The sequence below is a fragment of the Aotus nancymaae genome, unplaced genomic scaffold, assembly GCF_030222135.1.
Source record: "Aotus nancymaae isolate 86718 unplaced genomic scaffold, 86718_ANA_hifiasm-v0.15.2.pri h1tg000016l, whole genome shotgun sequence".
Taxonomy (NCBI): domain Eukaryota; kingdom Metazoa; phylum Chordata; class Mammalia; order Primates; family Aotidae; genus Aotus; species Aotus nancymaae.
The window spans coordinates 33,608,592-33,620,312 of record NW_026988428.1 but is presented as its reverse complement, the minus strand read 5'-3'; the positions used below and the strand labels follow the sequence as shown (position 1 = coordinate 33,620,312).

Here is an 11,721-nt window from a genome sequence, read left to right as displayed (position 1 = left end):
TCCCTAAGCCCTGCACCATTGGCAGGTGAAAGGCTGGGATGTCTGGGCAGGCCAGGCCACTCTCACCTACATCTGCGCTGTTGCCCATAGGGTGGATGGCAAGGAGCTGCCACCCAAAAGCTGGCGGGAGCCCAAGCCTGAGTACGGGGATTTCCAGCCAGTGTCTTCTGACCCCAAGAGCTCCTGGCCAGCCTGTGGGCCCCGGAATGGCCTGGTGGGCCCTCTTCAGGGCTGTGGGAAACCTGGAAAGGTAAGTTCTCGGGGCAAGGACTGAGTAGGGGGCCTGGCTCTCTGGCCCTGCCAGGTCCCTTACCCCCTAGAGGGTTCCCCTTCCCCAAGACCTAGAAGCTGCTGGATGCTCTCATGGTCTTGGAGGGGAGACCGGGGAGGAGAGAGCGGCTTCCCAGTCTGCATGGCACTGAGATCCATACTCCAGGGGCTCGTCCTCATACTCCCATACTTTTACAGCCACATTCCCACCCTCTAGAAGCGTGGGGAGGGGTGTTGAGGGGAGAGGAGTGGACTCTGAGGTCTCCTGTACCCCACACAGCTGAGCAGTGAGCCAGGGAGGCGGGAAGAGATGCCCTCGGAGGACAGCCTGGCCGAGCCAGTGCCCACCTCACACTTCACAGGTCAGCAGAGTCCTTTGCCCCCACCCCCTGCCACTTCCTAGCCCCACAGCAGGTACCAGGCTCTGTGTGCCATCTTGGTGCCAAGCACCAGGTGGGCACTGGAGTTACACAGGAACAAATCCTTCCTCTTGGGTACTTGCCTCACCTACACCCCTTCCCCAAGCCCTGGGCAGGTGGGGATGGCAGGCAGGTGCTATGGAATGAGCTGTTGGGCCAGGAGGGGTCCTGAGTCGGGGTGGAGCCTGGGCTGGGTGGGAAGTGGAGGCAGGCGGGGGGCTGAGCCCAGCCTCACACTCTTGATGTGCCCTCCCCTCCCCAGCCTGTGGCTCCTTGACTCGAACCTTGGACAGTGGCATTGGGACCTTCCCACCCCCAGACCATGGTAGCATTGGGACCCCCAGCAAGAATCTTCCTAAGACCAAGCCGCCGCGGCTGGAGCCCCCACCTGGGGTACCCCCAGCTCGGCCCCCACCCCTTACCAAAGTCCCCCGCCGTGCCCACACGCTGGAGCGGGAGGTGCCAGGCATAGAGGAGCTGCTGGTGAGTGGGCGGCACCCTAGCATGCCAGCCTTTCCTGCACTGCTGCCCGCTGCTCCGGGCCACCGGGGCCATCAGAACTGTCCTGATGGTGAGTGTCTAGGTGGGAGGGTGGGATGCCCCTGGGGGCCGGGCAGCTCCATCCACCTTCCCCTTGTTCCTGGACAGATCCCTGTGAAGACCCAGGTTCCACCCCTCCTGTCCAGCTGGCCAAGAACTGGACCTTCCCCAATACCAGGGCAGCCGGCATCTCCTCGGACCCTTTCCTGTGCCCACCCCGACAGTTGGAGGGGCTGCCCAGGACCCCCATGGTGAGAATTGCAGCAGGGGAAAGAGAATGGACTGGGAGGCAGGAGGGAGTGACGTGGGGAGACAGTTTCTCCAGTGAGGTATGGCCTGTGTCTTGCACAGTCTTGGTGCCACACCCTCCAGGACGAGGACCCTGGGATGCCCTGTGAGCGGCCCACCTCCCTTCCCTCCTTGCACCCTTCTTGTGGGAAAGGGTTTCTGTCCCTCCCCAGAACCTTGTGGGATTGTTCTCAGTTGTACCTCCAGCCTGCTTCCTCTGAAGTACACCCCACCTTGGGGGGCTCCCTCTTGAGCAGCCCCCGACTGGGTGCACAGATGCCCCTCAGAGCTCAGTGCCTGTGAAGCTGGGCTGAGAGGTGGAGAGGAGCTTCCTCCCGAGCTGCCCCTCCTTTCCCAGGCCCTGCCCGTGGACAGGAAGCGGAGCCAGGAGCCCAGCCGCCCATCCCCTATGCCCCAGGGCCCAGCGTTCGGGGGTAGCCGAACCCCCAGCACTTCGGACATGGGCGAGGAAGGCAGAGTGGCCAGTGGTGGCCCCCCAGGGCTGGAGACCTCGGAGTCTCTCAGCGACTCGCTCTACGACTCCCTCTCCTCCTGTGGGAGTCAGGGCTGAGGGGCTGCACCATGCCATGGCCCCGCTGGAGTTGGGGACCACAGACTGAACCAGCTCTCTTCGTGCCCAGCCCCTGGAGCCAGGGGGCCCCTCCCTGAAGGGACCAAGGAGACAGGTAGATAAGAAGGTGAAAAGGGGGTCCCTGGCACACCCCACCACCCACTGCTACTGTGGATGAGATGACCGTGCTCAGCTCAGGGAGAGACCCCAACCCTTGGTTCCTTCTCTCACCCAGAGTAAGGCTCTTCCTTGAAGGGACTGGGGGTTCAAGGCCACTGTGTCGCAGCCCCCCAGCTGCCACTTCAGGCTGAGCCATCTTGTGGTGCTGGGCTTCCTGCCCACCAGCCGTGCCATCTCTGCCCAACCTGGCTGCTCCCCTACCCCGAAGCCCCCACGAGGCCCTTCTGGAGGCCCCCGTGCTGGTGGAATTTGGGGGTCAGGGGGACAAGTTGCCTTCTCTCTCTGCCCTGGTCCTCCCTGCTGTATGGATGGTGCTGCCCTCCCCTGCCCCATGCCTTCGGGGTCTATTCATCTGTCTTTTTTGTTGTTTTTATATATTGAAGCGCCTGGCCCAGCCCCAGCCCCCAGCCCCGCACTGCGGTTAATTTATCTGTTGTTCAAAATGCAGCTGCTCTGCTTCCTGCCTCTGCTTCTGCCGTATCCCTAATAAAATGTGGAGGCCCCTCCCTGCCCCTGACTCGGCTTGTTGTGTGGGAAGATTTGGGGAGACAGGTCAGGGGACACTGCATGGGTGCCAGGTTGAGGGACCCCAGGCACCCTTGTGATGCAGTCCCCCCACCAAGGCAGCTGGCTGGAGTCATCCCAGAAGGTAACGGAGGGTCAGAAGAGTAGGACCTACTTAGGCCCAGAAGGGTACCTGGGCTTGGAGAGATTCTCCTGGCAGGGCGCGAGTCTGGGCAGCTCCTTGGAGGGCGAGCTGGGGAAGATGGCTGTGAACATGCACTCAGGCCACACGTGTCCCAGGCAGGTGGGACACGCAGACCCTGCGCAGAGTTGCATCTGTTCAGCACGCCTTGGTTTTCCTCCTCTATAGGAGATTAGAAGGTTAGTCCAGATGAGCTAGTCCCATCAGCCAGACTTCCTTCTCAGCATTCTCCTCTTCCTACCCCTTCTCTTAGTTAATATCATCATTGAAGAAATTAACAAGATGGAGAGGGTCAAGTCAGATGTCTGGGTTTTGTTTAAAAGTTGGTATCCCATTTTCCCACTTTCTTTGTTTTTTTTTTCTTTTTTTTTTTTGAGATGGAGTTTCACTCTTTTTATCCAGTCTAGAGTGCAATGGCACAATCTCAGCTTACCACAAACCTCCGCCTCCCAAGTTCAAGCAATTCTCCTGCCTCAGCCTCTTGAGTAGCTGGGATTACAGGCATGTGCCACCACACCCAACTAAATTTGTATTTTTAGTAGAGACAGGGTTTCTCCATGTTGGTCAGGCTGGTCCCAACCTCAGGTGATCCACCCACCTTGGCCTCCCAAAGTGCTGGAATTACAGGCATGAGCCACTGCACCCGGCCAGTATCCCATTTTCTTACTTCTGTCTTCTACTGCCAGGTTCCTGTCCCACTGCCCTATCCCATCTGCTTTTACGGGCTTAAGCGTAATATTACCAAGCTGTAAATTTTTGCTTCTTGCCAGGTGGGCTCCAAGAGGTCTACCTCCTTCCTACTTTTTATTTCTTGGTTTTTCAAGCCCTCTTCTCTGCTTAAGCTGGGAGATTACCTCATTTCCTAGTTAGAACTGAATTGTTTGCCTGCAGGATATTTCTCCTATTTCCTTTGGGGAAGGAGTTTGGCATGGTGGGTTTGACTCAGGACTCCACCTCTTCCAAGCTGAGACTGAAGGGTCCATCCACATTCTGAGCACCAGGGTCTGATCCATCAGCTGCCAGCCTCTATTCTCTGGTGTCTGCAAATGCAAGATGTCACCTTGGTTTCCAGGGCAATGTGGGCTGACTGACCAGGGCAGGGTAGGTGGCATCAGCCATACCTGGCACCTGGAGGCAGCCCTTGCCTACCAACTGTTCCATGGTGGGAAACTTCCTAAATCCCCCAGCATTTTGCTAAGGGACCCTGGGCCCAGATGAGCCACCCTGCTGCCCACACAACTGTGGTGTGCCGTCCACACAGACTCAATATTTTATCTAAAATAATTCTGTGGAGGAGGACATGCAGTTGAGTTTAAAGGCACTCCTGGAGAATCAGTTTCTTGCACTTCAAAGAAAGGGTTGGCTGAAAGATCATTTGATCCTTACTAGGGCAGAACACTTCATATCTTAGTTTGCAACATCTGCCAGCAGAATTCAGGTAAACTCACTGATTTCTCCAAGAATAATAAGTGAATGTTTGTTTGCCTTTCCAATGTGCAAGACCCATTCTGCTGGGTTTTCCAAACAAAGGAAGACAAAACTGCCAGACCACCTTCCCCATCCCCCAAAAATGGCATCAAGCCATGAGCAAAAGATTCTGACAAGGCTTCAGGTTCAACTTCACTGGGCACTTTGCCTGTTGCAGGAAATGTCCCAAAAGTGTTAACTCAGGTTTTCTCTGGGTAGCCAGTGGTTTATTTCCTTCTTTACACTCTTCTAGATTTTCTACAAATAGTGTGCTTTGTTTTCTTTCTTTAAGAAATTTTTTTTGTAGTGATGGGGTCTCACTATGTTGCCCAGGCTGGTCTCAAACTCCTGACCTCAAGAGATCATCCCATCCTGGCCTCTCAAAGTGCTGGGATTACAGGTATGAGCCGCTGCATCCAACCTGTTTTGTTCTGTTTATCAAAAAAAGTCTTAAAAGAGAAACAACCATTCTCTGCAGCAAACTCTAGGTATAAACCCTCATTCTGTAATCCTGTGTAAGTTAGTTCAAGCATATAAATAACTTATTTAAGGCCACATGAATTTGAATTAAATACAAGTGAGCATTTCTATGATCTTGGGAAAAATTTTTTTTTTTTTTTTTGTTTTGTTTTGAGGTGGAGTTTCGCTCTTGTTACCCAGGCTGGAGTGCAATGGCACGATCTCGGCTCACCGCCACCTCCGCCTCCTGGGTTCAGGCAATTCTCCTGCCTCAGCCTCCTGAGTAGCTGGGATTACAGGCACGCACCACTATGCCCAGTTAATTTTTTGTATTTTTGGTAGAGACGGGGTTTCACCATGTTGACCAGGATGGTCTCGATCTCTTGACCTCGTGATCCACCCGCCTCAGCCTCCCAAAGTGCTGGGATTACAGGTGTGAGCCACCGCGCCTGGCGGGAAAAAAATTTTTAACTTTTTTTTCTTTTTTTGAGATGCAGTCTCCCTCTATTGCCAGTCTGGAGTGCAGTGGCACAATTCCGGCTCACTGCAACTTTTGTTTTCTGGTTTCAAGCAGTTCTCCTGCCTCAGCCTCCCGGGTAGCTGGGACTACAGGCATGCACCATCACACCCAGCTAATTTTTTGTATTTTTAGTAGAGACGGGGTTTCACCATGTTGGCCAGGGTAGTCTTAATCTCTTGACCTCGTGATCCGCCGGTTTCGGCCTCCCAAAGTGCTGAGATTACAGGCTTGAGCCACCAAGCCCCGCCAACATGTTTTAATTATTAAAGACATAGAAGTTATAAAAGCATATGTTCATGGTTTTTAAAAAACCATGAATTGAAAATGAATGTTTAATTATCAGGGAAATGTTAGTCAAAACCACAATGAAATACCACCTCACTCTAGTTAGAATAGCTCTTATCAAAAAGACAAAAGAAAACAAGTGTTGGTGAGGATGTAGAGAAGAGAGAACCCTTACACATCATTGGTGGGAATGTAAATTAGTACCTCTATTAAGGGAAACCGTGTGGAGTTTCCTCAAAAAATTAAAAGTAGAACTACTATATGGTCTAGCAATCCCACTGGTGGGTATATATAGAGGTATCTGTACTTCCTTGTTTATTGCAGCATTATGCACAATAGCCAAGACTTGAAGTCAATGTAAATGCCAGCAATGGATGAATGGATAAAATCTATACAGTGGAATACTATTCGGCAATGAAAAAGAATGCCATGTCATTTGAAACAAAATATATGAACCTGAACATTATGTTAAGTGAAATAAGGCCAGGTGTGGTGGCTCACGCCTGTAATCCCAGGAGTTTGGGAGGGTGAAGCAGGTGGATCACCAGGTCAAGAGTTCGAGACCAGCTTGGCCAACATAGTGAAACCCCGTCTCTACTAAAAATACAAAAATTAACTGGGCATGGTGGCATGTGCCTATAGTCCCAGCTACTCAGGAAGCTGAGGCAGGAGAATCACTTGAACCCAGGAGGTGGAGGTTGTGGTGACCCAAGATGGCGCCACTGCATTCCAGCCTGGGCAAAAGTCGAAAAAATATAAATAAAGAGTGAAATAAATAAATAAATAAATAAATAAATAAATAGTGAAATAAGCCAGACACAAAAAGACAAATACTGCATGATCTCACTCGTAAGAGAAATCTAAAAAGAAGAAAAAGCTGATCCTATAGAAGTACAAAGTAGATCAGTGGTTAGCAGAGGCTGTGGAGCCAGTGGAGGAGAGGAGGCTGGGGAGAGGTTGTTCAGGGGGTACAAAGTTACAATTAGATAGGCCGAATAAGTTCTGGTGATCTATTGCACAGTAGGGTGACAATGGTTAACAAGAAGGTATTGTATATTATTACAAAATACAAGAGAGGGCTTTGAATATTCTCACCACAAAAAAATATACAAATGCATGATGAGGTGGCTGTGCTAAACACCCTGATTTGATCACTATACAATGTATCCTTGTATGGAGATATCACATTGTACCCCATAAATACATAACAATTATAATGTGTCAATTAAAAATTGAAAAAGGCCTTCTGCTGAGAGTACAGAGTGTGTGCTCCTGGCTCGGAACACACATTTATTATTTAAAAATTTTCTTTAGATTAAAAAAAGTTTTTTTAATATTGAAAGGAATTGAATGTTATACAAGAAAAAAAGGGGCTGGGCATGGTGGCTCACCTGTAAACCCAGAACTTTGGGAGGTCAAGAGAGGAAGATCACTTGTATACAGGACTTTGAGACCAGCCTGGGCTGCACAGTGAGACTGTGTCTCTACAACGAAATAATAAATTAGGCCAGGTGCCGTGGCTCATGCCTGTAATCCCAGCACTTTGGGAGGCCAAGGTGAGCAGATCACGAGATCAGGAGTTGGAGACCAGCCTGGCCAACATGGTGAAACTGTGTCTCTACTAAAAACAAAAAAATTACCTAGGCATGGTGGTGGGCACCTGTATTCCCAGCTACTTGTGAGGCAGAGGTGAGAGAATCGCTTGAACCCAAAAGGCAGAGGTTGCAGTGAGCCAAGATCACACCATTGCACTCCAGCCTGGGCAACAGAGCAACACTGTGTCTCAAAAAAAAAAAAATTTAGCCAGGCATGGTGGTGCACACCTGTAATCCCAGCTACTTGAGAGGCTGAGGTGGAAGGATTGCTTGAGCCTGGGCAATGGAGGCTGCAGTGAGTGATGATCATGTCACTGCACTCAGCCTGGGTGACAGAGTAAGACCCTGTCTCAAAAAATAAAAAATTAGCTGGACATGGTGGTGTGAGCCTGTAGCCCTACCTACTTGGGAGGGTGAGGTGGGAGGATTGCATAAACCCAGGAATTTGAGGCTGTAGTGAGCTATTCGCATGCCACCACATTTCAGCCTGGACAACAGAGCAAGACTTTGTCTCTAAAAATTATTTAATCAAAAACAGGACAAAGATTGGTGATAAAGATCCACTTAAAAAAAAAAAAAGAAAGAAGAACAGGAAAAAGAAAAACTCGCCTTCATACTGTGCCCTCAGTTTCATTCCACAGACAACCTGAGTTAATAATTGGTTATCCTTTCAGATTTTTTTTATTTTTTTGACAGTCCTGTTCTGTCTCCCAGGCTGGAGTGCAGTGGCGCAATCTCGGCTCACTGCAAGCTCCGCCTCCCAGGTTCAAGTGATTCTGATGCCTCAGCCTCCTGAGTAACTGGGATTACAGACATGCACCACCACGCCTGGCTAATTTTTGTATTTTTAGTAGAGATAGGGTTTTTCCATGTTGCCCAGGCTGGTCTCAAACTCCTGGCCTCATGTGATCTGCCCATCTCGGCCTCCCAAAATGCTGGGGTTACAGGCATAAGCCAATGTTCCTGGCCCCTTTCAGATGTTTTTAAAATCCACATATACACAAGCATATTTATGTTTGCCTTTTATTAAACAACGAGATTATCCTATAGTTACTGATCTTCCCTTTAGCACTCAATAATCTTGGAGATTTTGCCAAAGCCCATGAATCTCCGTTTTTGTACATTGTACTCCATTGTATAGATGGACCTTATTTATTTGTTTTGTCATGACAACACTGCAGTGAACATTCCATAATCGTCTTGGGCCACTTGTATATATCCGTAAGATAAATTCCTATATTCTCCAGGTGTGGTAGTTCATGCCTGTAATTTTAGCACTTTGGAAGGCCGAGGTAGAGAGAATTGCTTGAGGCCAGAAGTTTGAGACCAGCCTAGGCAATATAGTGAGCCCTCCATCTCTACTAAACCTACAAAAATTAGCCAGATGTGGTGGCACACACCTGTAGTCCTAGCTACTTGAGAGGCTGAGGCAGGAGGATCACTTGAGCCCAGAAGTTTGAGGCTACAGTAAGCTATGATCCCACCACTGCACTCCAGCTGAGGAGCAGAGTAAGATCCTGTCTCTAAAATAAATAAATAAATATCTATAAATGGAATTGCTGAGTCATAGAGTTATGCTTATGTTTTTGTCTTTGTTTTTTAAGACAGGGTCTCACTCTGTCACCCAGGCTTGAATGCAGTGGCACCTTCTCAGCTCACTGCAACCTCCACCTCCCAGGTTCAATTGGTCTAGAGGAACTGGGACCCAGGCATGCACCACCACACCCAGTTAACTTTTGTATTTTTTGTAGAGACAGGGTTTTGGTATGTTGCCCAGGCTGGTCTTGAACTCCTGGGCTCAAGTGATCCGCCTTGGCCTCCCAAGGCATGAGCCACTGCTCCTGGCCTTAATTTTTTAATAGACATTCATAAGTGATACTCCCACGAGCAACATACAAGTTGAACTGTCTCCCCACTTCTTCCACATCGAGTATTATCAGACTTCTTGTTAGCCAATTTGGTAGAAGAGGTCATGTGGGGTCTTGCGTCAATGTTGGGACTGCTTTGGCTGTCACTCAAAGTGAAATGGGGAAGCGGTGGAAAGTGATGAGAAGAGACGGTGGAGAGTGATGAGAAGAGACTGTGGAGGGCTGGTAGGGAAGCGGGAGCCAGTAAGGAGGCCTCTTCAGGAACCCCAGTGAGAGATGCTGGTGACCTAGACCAAGCAGAGACAGTCAGGATGACAGGATTTGCTAATGTAATTGATGTGAGGAAAGAAGAGTCAGAGATAACTCCAAGGGTTTTGGAGCAAGTAGAAGGGTGAAGTGCCATTTACTGATATGGGAAAGACTGGGTAGAGCAGATGTGGGGGAGGGAAGGAAGGTCAGGAGTTAAGTGTTGGCCATGTTAAATTTAAGATGCCTGTTGGACAACATCCAAGGGAAACTGTGGAGTAAGCAGTTGGTTATAGAAGTCCAGAGTTTAGAAAAGAGGCCTGGGCTGGAGGCATAAATTAGTAAGTCATCAGCATGTGGATGCTATTTAAAGCGAGAGGACTGGATGAGATCACCAAAGAAGTGAGAAGAGGAAAAGTCTGGGACCTGAACCCTGGCATACTCCATTCTTTAGAGGTCAGAGGAAATGAAGAGGAAAGGGCGAAGGAGGCTGCAAGGTGGTCCTGGGAGAATGTGGGGTCTTGACATGTAAGTGAAGAAAGGTTTCAAGAAAGATTAAATAATCAGCTCTCACTTCTGCTGATGTGTCTGGCAAAAAAAAAAGGATTGAAAATTGCCTTTTGAGCCAGGCATGGTGGCACATACCTCTTAGTTCTAGCGCTTTGGGAGGCTGAGGTGGGAGGATCACTTGAGCCCAGGAGGCTGAGGCTGCAGGGAGCTGTGATTGTGCCACTTCATTCCTGGGTAGATGACAGAGTAAGACCCTATCTCAAAGAAAAATAAATAAATACATAAATGAAAAAAGAAATTACCTTTTGGATTTAGCAACACGGAGATCACTGGTAACCTTAACAGGAACAGTGATGGGAGTGAAGCTGTTCTGAGTGGGTCAAGAGCGAATGGGAAAGGAAGAATTGGAGCACAGACAGCTCTTTTTTAGCATCATGGCACATCCCTATAGTCCCAGCTACTCAGGAGGCTGAGGTGGGAGGATCATTGAGCCCAGGAATTGGAGGCAGCAGTGAGCTATGATCGCACCACTGCACTCTCCAACCTGGGCAACAAAGTGAGACCCTGTTTCTAAAAAAATAAAAATAATTTAAGGAATGGAAAGTTCTTTTAAGATATCGGGAAGAAAAAGGCTGGGAGTGTGGTGGCATGTGCCTGTAAGTCCTCTACCACCTATTCAGGAAGCTGAGCGGGGAGAATCGCTCGACTTTAGGAGTTCGAGGTTCGAGACCATCTTGATCTTATTTTCCCTAGACGCTGTCTTTTGTTTGTTTGTTTGTTTTTGAGACGGAGTCTCACTCTGTCACCCAGGCTGGAGTGCAGTAGCACAATCTCGGCTCACTGCAACCTCTACCTCCTGGGTTCAAGTAATTCTCCTGCCTCAGCCTCCTTAGTAGCTGGGATTACAGGCATGCACCACCACACCTGGCTAATTTTTGTGTTTTTAATAAAGACGGGGTTTCACCATGTTGGGATTACAGGCATGCACCACCACACCTGGCTAATTTTTGTGTTTTTAATAAAGACGGGGTTTCACCATGCTAGTCATGCTGGTCTTGAACTGCTGGCCTTGTGATCCACCCACCTCAGCCTCCCAAAGTGCTGGGATTACAGGCGTGAGCCACCACACCTGGCTGACTTTAACATTTTTAAGTCTTATTTTTGAAACATTTTCATACACAAATGTTTCAAATACAAAGTTTTTTTATTCCTCTCCTAAACTGTCTTTTTTTTTTTAAACAGAGTCTTACTCTCTCGTGTGATCTTGGCTCACTGCAACCTCTGCCTCCTAGGTTCAAGTGATTCTCCTGGCTTAGCCTCTTGAGTAGCTGGGATTACAGGCACCTGCCATCACGCCTGCCTGGTCTTTCGCCTAAACTATTTAAGAGTAGGTTGCTAACGTGATGTTTTATTACCCCAAATACTGCAGGTTTATTTACTACAAGCAAAGACACTTGCTTACCTTCCCCAGTACCATACCACCATCAAAATTAGGAATTAATAGTGATAAAAAAAACTTACCTACTCCTCAGACCACAGTCAAATTTCACTTAATTGTCAGAGTAATGTTCTTTATAGCCAGTTTAAAATCACACATTGCATTCACTTGTCATATTTCTTTGGTCTCCTTCAATCTGGAACAATTCTTAAGTCTTTCCTTATCTTACAGGACCTTGAAATTTTGGAAGATTACAGATGTTGATATTGATTTGTCTCATTACTAAGAACGCTCATTTTCATTACTTGCTGTCTGCTAGGTGTCATCATTATACGTTTACTGTTTTTCCCTTTATAATT

The 11,721-nt window shown here is 48.8% G+C and overlaps 1 protein-coding gene across 5 annotated transcripts in view; it reads left to right on the top strand.

Annotated features, from left to right (window-relative positions):
- Positions 1-9,359, top strand: part of NCKAP5L (NCK associated protein 5 like) — a 45,179-nt gene extending 35,820 nt beyond the window's left edge. For all 5 annotated transcript variants that reach the window (XM_012441414.2, XM_012441415.3, XM_064377049.1 and 2 more), the window contains 5 exons: positions 91-250; positions 551-632; positions 952-1,260; positions 1,338-1,480; positions 1,876-9,359. In XM_012441414.2, coding sequence (XP_012296837.2) covers positions 91-250; positions 551-632; positions 952-1,260; positions 1,338-1,480; positions 1,876-2,088 — 907 coding nt within the window. In that variant the 3' untranslated portion in view covers positions 2,089-9,359. The remainder of the gene's footprint in view (positions 1-90; positions 251-550; positions 633-951; positions 1,261-1,337; positions 1,481-1,875) is intronic.
- The last annotated feature ends 2,362 nt before the right edge of the window (positions 9,360-11,721 follow it).